The sequence below is a fragment of the Gekko japonicus genome, unplaced genomic scaffold, assembly GCF_001447785.1.
Source record: "Gekko japonicus isolate JY-2015 unplaced genomic scaffold, Gekko_japonicus_V1.1 scaffold275, whole genome shotgun sequence".
Lineage (NCBI taxonomy): Eukaryota > Metazoa > Chordata > Lepidosauria > Squamata > Gekkonidae > Gekko > Gekko japonicus.
This window is the reverse complement of record NW_015170895.1, coordinates 234,272-246,328: the sequence shown is the minus strand read 5'-3', so window position 1 is coordinate 246,328 and position 12,057 is coordinate 234,272. Positions and strand designations below refer to the sequence as shown.

Sequence of the window (12,057 nt, the reverse complement as noted above, 5' to 3'; positions counted from 1 at the left end):
AAGCAGAGAACATTCTCTAAAGAATGCCATAAACACAACAGCCAGGTTTGTGCTTTGAGAAGCTGTTTCTACATTTTACTAGACAATTTTTGGTCAAGTGAGTGTATTCACCTGGCCTGTTCAGGAGCTACCTTCCCCATGCACTGTCAAGCAGAAAACTACCTGGAGAACTAGATTTGGTTCTCCTCAAGCTTATGCCAACCTCTGCAGCGGGTAGCATTCAATGTTCCTAGGTGACGCTGGGGAAAGACAGATCTCAAAACACTCCAAATTAAGTGAGGATCAGTTGGGTATGAAAGCTACACTGAACCAGGCCTGCTGCTGGGGCAGCTGCTAAGACCCAAAGTGGATTTTATCAGCTCTACTCTAACAGAATTAACAAAAGCTGTCCCCCCACTGAAGGAGGCTGACTCACTTTGGTTTGATGGGCTCAAAAGGAGCTTCGTCCAGCAGGTCATAGATGTAGTTGTTATAGATCTCAATGTAAGAGACAAACACGCCGTAGACGTTGTCTTCGTCGACATCTTCCAGCTTGCAGTTATCTTGAACGTTGATCATGTCAGCAATTTCGGGGTCTATTTGCCGCCTGCTTAAACACACACACACACAACGTCAAAATGAAACACCCACAGCCCCTCCCCCTTTTTACACTCTGGCAGCCACTTACTTGCCAGACGGCGTTTTTGGAACTGGCAGTGCTTCCCTCTTCTGACGTTCAAGCAGTGCATCGACTTCGCACTGGACCTCAACCCCATTCTTCTCATCAAGCGTAAAAACCTGAAGGCAAGCACATCACACAATAAGTGCCAGAATACTAGCTCCAAGCTGACAACACGTTCCGTCACAAAAGAGTTAAACTGATGTTGCCTGTAAACAGGATGTTGCCTAGCTTAGCTGTAACCAAGCAGAAGTGGAGATAAGTTTGCCCGAGGAAAAGTGTGGGTGGTAATTAGTAAAACGAAGTGATCTGTAACCTCACTATTGGCTAATAAATCAATTGACTTGAAGATGTTCTTTGATTATGTATGCATTTATTTAACAAGTTTTATTACCACACCTCAGAAAGGATATAGCATTGGAAAAGGTGCAGAAAGGGGCAGCTAGAATGATCAAAGGGTTAGAAGACTTTCCTATGAAGAAAGGTTAAAGCGCTTGGGGTTCTTTAGCTTGGAGAAATGACGGCTGAGGGGTGACATGATCGAGGTTTACAAGATCATGCATGGGATGGAGCAGGTTGAGAAAGAGGTACTTTTCTCCCTTTCGCACAATACAAGAACTCGTGGGCACTCAATGAATTGCGGAGCAGTTGGGTTTGAACAGATAAAAGGAAGTCCTTCTTCACCCAAAGAGTGATTCACACATGGAATTCACTGCCACAGGAGGCGGCGGCTACAAGCATGGACAGCTTCAAAAGGGAATTGGATAAACATGTGGAGCAGAGGTCCATCAGTCGCTAGTAGCCACAAAGTATAGACAGGAACTCTCGGTCTGGGGCAAGTGATGCTCTGTATTCCTGGTGCTTGGGGGTGGGAAACAGTGGGAGGGCTTCTACTGTCCTGGCCCCACTGGTGGACCTCCTGATGGTACCTGGTATTTCTGGCCACTGTGTGACGCAAAGTGTTGGACTGGATGGGCCACTGGCCTGATCCAACATTGGCTTCTCTTATGTTCTTATGTACCTGTCTGTTCTGAGAGAAGGAGACATTTTAGTTTTAACCATTTTCTCACAATACGAGAACTCATGGGCACTCATTGAAATTGCTCAGCAGTCAGGTTAGAACAGATAAAAGGAAGTACTTCTTCACCCAAACAGTGATTAACACACGGAATTCACTGCCACAGGAGGTGGTGGCAGCTACAAGCATGGATGGCTTCAAGAGGAAATTGGATAAATATATGCAGCAGAGGTCCATCAGTGGCTATTAGCCATAAGATATAGATAGGAAGTCTCGGTCTGGGGCAAGGGATGCTCTGTCTTCTTGGTGCCTGGGGGGACAACAGTGGGAGGGCTTCTAGTGTCCTGGCCCCACTGGTGGACTTCCTGACGGCACCTGGTATTTGTGGCCACTGTGTGACACAGAGGGTGCGTTCAGACGCGGCCTTTCTGCCGGCATAAACGCGATCAGACTTACCCTCCATCTTGCGGAGCCCTCCGGTGGACGCCCGCTCACACGCTGCGGGCGTCTGCGTGTGTGTGTTTTTTTTTTAAAGGACAGTTTGAGCATGCGTCTAGGCAGCCATTCAGAGAATGCCGATTTTTGCGCATGCTCAAAAAAAAAACCCCTTACATTTAAACTTTAAAGGTAAGCACTTACCTTTAAAGTTTAAAGCCCAACCTGACCTCCCTGTAGTCCCGGACTCCTCCGGGAAGTTAAAGGCTTTTTTTTTTTTTAACAAACGCTCAGGGTGAAGCTTCGCCTGAGCGCATATCGCTTAGTTTAAAAAAAAAATGGCCAGAAGCCTCAGGCTTCCGACGGAAGTAGCTGGGGAACGGAGGAGAGCGATCAGACGCCGGGGTGCACCGATTACAACCGTTGCACTCTGTTTACCACCACTTCGGACCTAGTGGCAGAGTGCAACGGTTTAAAGGGATTTACAACGGTTAGGGACGGGAGGCAGATGTTCACCATGTGAACGCCCGTAAGTACACCGGTTGGAACCGGCACCCTAACCGTTGTAAATCCCCCGTCTGAACGCACCCAGAGTGTTGGACTGGATGGGCCATTGGCCCGATCCAACACTGGCTTCTCCTATGTTATTATGTGCCTTTCTTTGTTCTGAGAGAAGAAGCCATTGTAGTTTTAACCATGTAACCATTAACATGTAGCCTTAGAATCTTGGGTTGCATTTCTTTGTCTTACTTCCAAAGTTGACCCTTCCCTAATTAGAGAAAGATAGCTTTTCTCTTGAACCTCAAATTACACACGGGGTCCGCTCTTGCTTATTTACACTGCAGCTTAAAACAACCAACCATAAAGGGAAAAGAGTTCCCAAGAGCTTTGCTTCACAGCGCGCCTGCAAAGGTGGCAGCATTGGCTCTGGAGAACATCCCACGGGAAGATTTGAAGCCAAAATTTTTGCATTCTAAGGAAGAACAGTCTGTGCTAAGGTTTGACCGACTCCACATAAAAGATTTGCAGGGCATAAACCCTGTTCCTAAGAATCATCCTTCTGTCTGCATTGTGCATATCTAGCACAACACATGCCTGTTAGTCAGATCAGTGGCACTTCTTTGGTGCCAAGCTGTCAAATGTCAAGGTTTGGTAGCAAGGAACTTACATATCGTTTGGCCTGGAGCGGCCCAATGCTGTTGAAGATCATGTCTAAGCACCGGGGAAGGAGCCCGCCGTCGCCTGGGGAGCCTGTCATCGTGTGGGTTTTCCCACTCCCCGTAACACCATACGTAAAAAGGAGACCTAGGAGTCAAGGAGAAAGCCAATGCCAGTATTTAAGAGCACTTCACATGAACACACCAGCATCAAAGAGCAGTTCTCTCTTTCACCTCCCCTCAAGCATTTCCTATCTGTACCTCCTAACTGCAGAAAGATTGCAGGCTGTAGCTGTTAATACCACAGAATAAGGTACAGGGCCGTACTGTGGATCTGCACGGTACAAATGCAAAAATAAAATACCTCTCTAGGCAGAGCTGTTCAGGGATAACGCAGGCTTACAAAATCACAAAGGATGTCCATAAGACTGGGGAGAGATGAACCCAATGGATCACACCCATGAGAAACAGCCAAATTCAAAAAAGAAGGGTGCGTGCTTTATTCTGAAGGTTGCAAAGAGCAGTGCTTCAGGGCTGACACACATCATTGGGGCCTGTGCTTTGAACTGTGCTGATCGATCAACTGGAATGCTTGCCTTGTCGGGGAAAGGCAAATTACAAACGGAATAGTTCGCTCAGTAGTACAGCTTACGCGCGTCCCTTTCAAGGTGAGCCACCACACAACAGCCTATTTCCTTCCAACTAGGCATGCTGATTATTATTTTAAAAATGCAGTCTGCCAGGACAGCATTCCTGTCACCACCAAATAAAGCAGATTCTCAACAGTCTTAGCAGCTAAGGGTGAACGTGACCTTAAAACATTGAATAATTCCAGCCATCCAAGCATACCATTTTTTCCATGGATGAGGTCTTCCACAAGAGGCTTAGCAACCGTATCAAAAACCCATCTTTGAGAGCCGCTGGGGCCAAACACCTCTTTAAACGAATATTGCACCTGAAGAGGGAGTCAAGAGGCTGTTATGGAGGCAGGAGGACACAGGCATTCGGCCACAGATTATCACATGCCCAAGTGAGTCTCGTGTTGCTTCAAGCAAGTCAGCTGCTCTGGGCCACAACTTTGCTGCTGTTGTATAAAGCTGTCTGCCCAGCAGCTCTTCCTAGTGCCGATCATGAAGACACTTCCTCCATCCCCTTGGGCCCTTGCCACCCCTGCAGTGGGCTGTCACTACCTGCAGTAAGGAACCTTCTCACAGCCAATGAGCTCAGCTCCAGCAGCATCAGCTCTACGCCCATTGCTTTAGCAAAACAAACATGCCTGTCCTACAACTGCAGGCTTGGGGACCTGCCCAAGACCTACAACCTGCCTCCTCCGTCCACAGATCCAGACCTTCACTCCTCAGTCCTGCAGTTTTGAACACCTGGGTTTTCTCAGCATACCTCTTTATACTCCCCGTTGCGGTTGCTGCGGTACCCGTCGGGTGGGTGAACCTGGACAGTGGTGCTGCTGACCACTTCGATGCAGCATTCTTGATCTGGCACCGGACGCACCCGACAGTACACCTGAGGGTTAAAAACTTGTCATGATACGTGCGCTAAGCCCGTATGTGTTTCTCATAGCTTTTGTAGAAAGTTCACCAGCTTGTCAGGAAAAGAACGGGATTTTAAAAAATCTTTTAACAGCCAGTTAACAAAGCCAGGGGGAAAAAAAGTAATTATTGTTTTTTAATTACTACTAAAGTACTAAATAGAGCCTTTTTAAATCCTGCCTGAGCAGTTACTAACCAGTATCAGACACACCTGTCAGTGATCGCATAACACTATTTTGAAAACCAATCACTTATCTGTAGAATCATTGCAAGATAAACTTATCATGATTTCTCTAAGGTAGCAGATGTTAACTTTCTCAAAAAAACATCACACAGAGAGTTACTCAGGTTTCTTTGAAGGGACAGTCAGAAGGATGTAGGTGAGATTTCTCTGTGTTGGGCTTCCAAAGCTTTCTAAAGCATTCTGAGATTGTTGTTCACTGAAACAGTGATTTGTTTTAAAGCATATTTATTCAACTACGTTTGAGAAATCTTACAAAAATCTTTCAGGTTTCTTTAAGGTTAACTTGTTCTTGTCTATTTTTTATCATGTTGCCTAATAAAAAGATTTCTTCTTCCATAAAAGATCACAGACTCACTGAAAGTCTGTCTGGTTTGCTGGCAAAAGGTTAAATACAGAACTTGCTTATAAGCATTGTCCTGTTGTAAATAAAGTTGCTGCCTTATTGGGTCTTATCTGTGTAGATCCTTTTGAAGTCCCTGGAATTACGTGACAGGTGAGAATAATTTTCACAAAATAAGTGGTTCAGACCTTTAACAGGATATGGAATAACTCCCGTTACAAAACCAATCCGCTCAAAAAGGTCAAAAAGCCAAGCCAGAGTGATAAATTTATAGCCTTATGCTAGGAGGAGAATAATATTTCCGTCTGTTCAAATAAAATAAGTGGGATTAGCTTCCAGCTGTGTTCAGGGCTAGGGTACCAGTCAGAAAGTTATCTGAAACAGCCAGGTTTTTTAACAGGATGAGACAAGGAACTCTGATCTAAGAGGATATTTTTGGTCAGGCAAGGGCTCCTTATCAAGCTAGAAAATAAGGCATTACCAATTTAGTTTTTTACCCAAGTGTTTAAAGCCTTCAGGCTTTGCTAAACTAGATTAAGCAAACCATCTATATCATCAGCAAGATGTCCAGCTGTAACATGACTGAGGGACACCCAGCAGCATCTGAAGATCAGCCAGGCCAGCCAAGAGTCACTGCTGACCAGTATGACTCCAATACATTTTTACACTACAGAAGAAACAGGAAGAAACATTCAATTCCAGGTATCTCCAATTCACAGGTGTTGGGACTACAGGAAGGAGGAATACTTTTGCTTCATAAGTTGATTTGGGAACCTCAGAGCTAAAAAGCAGGAGATGAAATCAAACCACTCTATTTTGCCTCAGGGGCTGGGAAAACCAACTGAAATCCAGCTGATGCTTTCACAGTCGCAGGACAAGGAGAGGGGTCTTTGTGGAGAGCGCTACTTACTTATCAAACTCAGCTTGTGTGGCTGCTGTCAGAGAACGACTGCCATGCATGTAGGAAGATACGCTGTGTGAAACATTTTAAGCCTGTCCTTCTGTTCAATGGACTAATACCAACGGGGAGAGAGAGACAGCAACAGAGTTATTCCTGTGCCTACTTACCCCAACAGGGTCCTTCTGATTGTTGCCAGATACTTTCTTCACCACGTTCCTTCTGGGGGTCTTAATTCTACTGGGAACAAAGAATCAAGACACAGAAACAGATTACGCAACACATGCCTGCTCTGAAATCAGTGCAACACAAAGGAGAGAAGAGTCCAGAACAGCTAAACCTCAGACTTCCCAGAGGGCCACCGCTACAGTTGACTGCAGTTAATGTAGGCTGTACAATAATTGATAACAGTAATGAAGTGTGTTCTGTTTTAGATCATAAATAGCTACCCCTCCCATACATGGTACCCCCCCCAAGGTTAAGAACATGAAGAGCTCTGCTGGAGCAGACCAAGGGTCCACCACAGCCAGCATCTCCTCCAATAGCTCACCAGATGCCACACAATTGGGGCAAAAAGGCCCCAGCCTCCCCATATAGCTGCTTCACATTACTGGGAAACAAATTAAGGGCTGCTGCTGCTGCTCCTTCGCCATCTCCCTAGCTGACCTGCATATACCCTGGCTGAACTGCTCTATGATTCTGAGCGTAGAGCTGGGGTCCCTGGGGTGGGGCTGTGAATTTCCTGCATTGTTCAGGAGGGTTGGACTAGATAACCCTGAGGGTGTCCCTTCCCGCTTTAGGTTTCTACATCTGGCTTGGTGTCAAGAATGCCAAAGATGATTGTCCTGGGAGACGACTTCAGCATCCACAGAGAGGCCAAATTCAGGACTTCCTGGCTGCCATGGAGACTATGGGACTCTCCCAGCTCACTGCATGCTAAGCCTGTGAAAATGCTCATATGCTGAATCATCTCTTTTTTTTGTTAAACAGAGCAAACTTCCAGCGATCTAGTGTGTGTGCGTAGGGGGGGGGGGTATGTGTGTGCAGATTAAGGCCATCATCGTGTTCAGAACACTACCTAATAGGGGGACTGCTTGTTGTATCGCCTCTGCTCCACTAGGTCAGAGACCACATTAGAAGCAACCAATCGATCCGACTGTCTTCCGAAATGCTCTCGATGTCCTGAGGGCCTGAGTACTGACTGGGCAGAAGCCTCGATACAGGCACGGCACAAGAAGAGACAGGGGGAAAGTGCACGGAGCTGCTCCCCAGGATCCCCTTCCCCTCACACTTTCCGACAAGGCCATGCTTCCCAAGTAATCTAAGGAGCTGAGGGAGTTGATGAACCTAAAGACATATCCACCATGCTCTGGTGTAGGACACAGGTTGAATCAGACAGGGCATGCCCTAGAACTCATTGCAGGGCCAGGAGCGATAGAAACAACCACTGCATCACCTGAACTTCACCTAGGTAGCGTATCTAAGACAGCGTGAAGCTCAACGACTCCTAGGGCAGAGTCAGCTACAGACAGGGAATGGGCGAGGTTCTTTGTAGACAAAAATCTCTCTGACTCGAGATTAAGAGCCATTCAGGAAGCAGAGGTGTTGACAGCACTGCCTTGTCAGGCTGCTACTGGTTTTGCAGACAGCTCCTGAGAAGGTTCTTGGGAGGGCCCACCACCTGCACTGTGGACCTTTGCCCTTCCCAGCTTGTAAAACTTTCTCTGGGAGACCCTTAGAGGCGGATGAGTTGCAATAACAAATTAGGTGGCCTGCAGTCCACATGCATAAAGAGCTGCCTCCCGTGGTGTGCCAGTCACATGGAGCATGCCAAATTCTCCTTACCGTCCCCTCCCACAGCACAGTCAGGACAGCAGCAACTCATCTTGAGAGTGGAGACTGAAGCAACACCCTCTCCTGTCCCCCCCCCCATGCAGAACATTTTTACTTAATTCACATTAACAGGCGGCTGCGGATCCAGGGTGACAATTATATTGGTTTTAGAGAAGCAGTAACTAAAGTTTTGATGGAGTGGTCTGATCACATTTCATATATTAAGTTGAACGAACGAAAGGCAGTATAGTGCTGTTTTAATGACTACATCTGTTTACTTCATTTATGCTCCATCTCCCCCACCCCCATGGAGACCCAAAGTAGGTTACATAGTTCTTTATTTTAATCCTCACAACTACCCTATGAGGCGGGCTAGGCCGAGTGTGTGTGCCTTGTCTGAGATCACCTAGCAAGGTCCCATATAATGCTCCCTCTAAGCTGTGGAGACTTGTGAGCAAAAATCCTACTTTGTGAGCTACTGGCATTAAAGCGGCAAGGGAGCGATTTGGCTACTGCATAGATTAGTTTGCTCTGGAGCCATCCTTCCTGAGCAAAGACAAAAACGTGTGAGCCGGAGGCTACAAAACCGTGAGCTAGCTCACACTAACTCAGCTTAGAGGGAAGACTGGTCCCGTGTCAGAATGGGGATATATGAACCCTGGTCCCCCAAGGAAACAAAGCCACGCCCAAGCACTACTGACAAGCCTCTCCTTTTTCCCAAAGATTTTTCAGAGCCCCTTTCAAAGCCAGAACGGCCCTCCCTGGATTTATCTAGTTATTTAGACTTTTTAAGAACATAAGAGAAGCCAAAGTTGGATCAGGCCAATGGCCCATCCAGTCCAACACTCTGTCACACAGGGGGCAGAAATACCAGGGGCCATAAGGAGGTCCAGCAGTGGGGCCAGGACATTAGAAGCCCTCCCACTGTTGACCCCCCCCCCCCAAGCACCAAGAAGACAGAGTATCACTTGCCCCAGAGTCCCTATCTATACCTTGTGGCTAATAGCCACTGATGGACCTCTGCTCCATATGCTTATCTAATTCCCTCTTGAAGCTGTCCATGCTTGTAGCCGCTGCCACCTCCTGTGGCAGTGAATTCCATGTGTTCATCACTCTTTGGGTGAAGGACTTCCTTTTATCCGTTCTAACCCGACCGCTCATCAGTTTCATGGAGTGCCGAGTTCATGTATTGTGAGAAAGGGAGAAAAGTACCTCTTTCTTTACCTGCTCTTTCCCATGCATAATCTTATAAACCTCGATCATGTCACCCCTCAGTCGTCTTTTCTCCAAGCTAAAGAGCCCTAAGCGCTTTAACCTTTCCTCATAGGGAAAGTGTTCCAACCCTTTTATCTTTTGAGTTGCCCTTTTCTGCACTTTTTCCAAAGCTATAATATCCTTTTTAAGGTGTGGTGCCCAGAACTGCACACAGTATTCCAAATGAGGTCTCACCATTGATTTATATAGGGGCATTATGATATTGGCTGATCTGTTTTCAATACCCTTCCTAATAATCCCCAGCATAGCATTGGCCTTCTTTATTGCAGTCACACACTGTCTCGACATTTTCATTGAGTTATCTACCACGACTCCAAGATCTCTCTCTTGCTCAGTCTCTGCCAGTTCAGACGCCATCAACGTGTATTTATAGTTAGGATTTTTGGCTCCAATGTGCATCACTTTGCACTTGAACTCCCAGCCTCTCTAGGGAACCCGCCCCAGGCAGCTCACAGCATAAAACATCATTTAAAAAAACAAACCCAAAATTATTAGTTAGAGACCAGCCTTAAAAAAAAACCCACCCAAGTACGGTTGCCATTTCCAGGCTGGCAAATTCCTGGAGATTGGGGGGGGGTGCGGTTTGGGGAGGGGGCGGGGATGGGGAGAGACCCGAGCAAGGGGTTAGTCACGCCACGCAGCCCACCCTCCCAAGCAGCCCTGTTCCTCCAGGGGAAGGGGGGGGTCTCCGTAGTGGGGATTCCGGGGGACCTCCCGCCCCCGCCTGGAGGTTGGCAAAGCCCATACATCCATCCCGAGGCGCCGCGTTGGGGCCAAGCCCCCTCGCCGTTCACGTCCCCTTCCCCGGACCGGCGACCGCGCGCGGGAGCGAAAGGACTCACGCCGCCGCCTTCATCCTGCCCCGGTTCGGTCTCGGTCCGGGAGTCCGGCCGGGCGCCTCGGGTGCTGAGAGAGTCAGTTTGAACATTCCCTCCCGCTTCCCGACACCCTCTGCGCGGCCTGAGAGGATTCAAATCCGACCAATCGGGATGGAGCGCGCGGGGCCGGCCGCGGGGATGACGTCGCCGCGCCCGGCGGGGACGTCATAAGCGCGCGCGGGGGAAGTGGGAAGACAGGGCCGAGGCGTCGTTGGGTTGCCACGGCAACCCAACCGGGAGCTCGGCTAACGCGTGTTACTCGAGGACCGGGCGGCCGGGGCGGGGGGTCTTCTCGGGCTGCTGGGGACCCGCTGGCTGAGGTCTGGCCTTCCGGACTGTGGCTCTCCCCTGGCGCGCTTCCGAACTCGCGGGAGAGGGGGGGGGGGCTGCTGCTCCTCCTCCTCCTCCCCCCATCGGGTTGCCAACGGTGTTTCCTCTGAGCGGAGTTAGTGCGAGCATTAATCAGGGGTCATTTCGTAGGAAAAAAGTTGCAGGAGCTCATTAGCATAAAAAGGTAAAGGTTCCCCTTGCTCGAAAGCCAGTCGAGTCCGACTCTTGGGTTGCAGCAGTGCTCATCTCCATTTCCAAGCCGAAGAGCCAGCGCTGTCCGAAGATGTTTCCGTGGTCATGTGGCCGGCATGACTAAACACCAAGGCGCACGGAACGCTGTTCCCTTCCCACCGAAGTGGTACCTATTTATCTACTTGCAATTTCTTGCTTTTGAACTGCTAGGTTGGCAGGAGCTGGAACTAGAGACGGGAGCTCACTCCGTCATGCGACACGCTCGGGTCTCGAACTGCTAAACTACTGACCTTCCACAGCCTGCAGTTCAGCGTCTTAACCACTTGAGCCACCGCAGCTCCTCATTAGCATAACTCATTTGCATATTGCCACACCCCCTGACATCACCGGAAGTGTGTCAGAAGGCAGCACCCACCGCTCAGGCTCCACTGGACTGTGTTGGATTGCTAGCTAGTGGGGTGGGGGGGAACGTGCAGATCTGTTCTCGCAGAGAAGGGAGAGGTTGTACCTGAAGGGGGGGGGGCTCTGCAGCTTACCTGGCTGCTTCTTGCTCTTCGTGGCCCAATTGACGGCTGCTGGGAGGAGGGGGCGGGGCTTATTGCATGTGCCCGCCCCCTGGGCTCCTTACTGCCGGAGCTCCGCTCCTGTGCGCTCCTTCAGGAAATGACATATATATATACATACACACACACATACAATTCTTTCTTTGCCCTTGGAGATCTTCTGCCAGGCAAACTGAACAGCACTAGGCTTGAAGGCACAGTAGTCTGATGGGGAACAAAGCTGTTCCACATTTCTCCGTGTGGGAGAACTCCTTTGTAAAGCCCAGTGCATGTTCAGGCAGCATTTTCAAGTGTTCCAAGCACATTGCGTTCATGGGCCACTATCATTATTCCTGCATTCACAGCAGAAGTAAAATCCAAACCTGGTGCTTCCTGCTTTGTGAACCACTCTTTTGTCTCCTGTGCCACACTAGCATCCAATTCGAAATATCTCCAGCCACAATTCTTCCTTATCTACCTTGAAGTATTAATTGCCCCCGTGACCCCTTTTCAGTTTGTGCGCAGAGGATTTAAGGTGACGCTCAAACAGTGGCATTTCCGTACTCACCATCCTTGGCATCTTTATCCGTCTACAGACAATATTTTCACTGGTCTTCTGATTCATCTGAAATTTGGTCTGCTGGTGGTTCTTGGGAAGCAGAACGGTGTTCTTGCCTCCTCGAGGTTCTGTGCCCCATTCATTTTTGCTG

The 12,057-nt window shown here is 48.6% G+C and overlaps 1 protein-coding gene across 1 annotated transcript in view; it reads right to left on the bottom strand.

Moving 5' to 3' along the window:
- Positions 1–10,292, bottom strand: part of KIF23 (kinesin family member 23) — a 32,963-nt gene extending 22,671 nt beyond the window's left edge. The window contains exons 1-7 of the mRNA XM_015418501.1: positions 10,248–10,292; positions 6,468–6,534; positions 4,667–4,789; positions 4,118–4,223; positions 3,280–3,416; positions 668–777; positions 416–586 (exon numbers count right to left, since the gene is read on the bottom strand). Of these exons, the coding sequence (XP_015273987.1) occupies positions 416–586; positions 668–777; positions 3,280–3,416; positions 4,118–4,223; positions 4,667–4,789; positions 6,468–6,534; positions 10,248–10,261 (728 nt within the window). The 5' untranslated portion in view covers positions 10,262–10,292. The remainder of the gene's footprint in view (positions 1–415; positions 587–667; positions 778–3,279; positions 3,417–4,117; positions 4,224–4,666; positions 4,790–6,467; positions 6,535–10,247) is intronic.
- Positions 10,293–12,057: the final 1,765 nt, after the last annotated feature.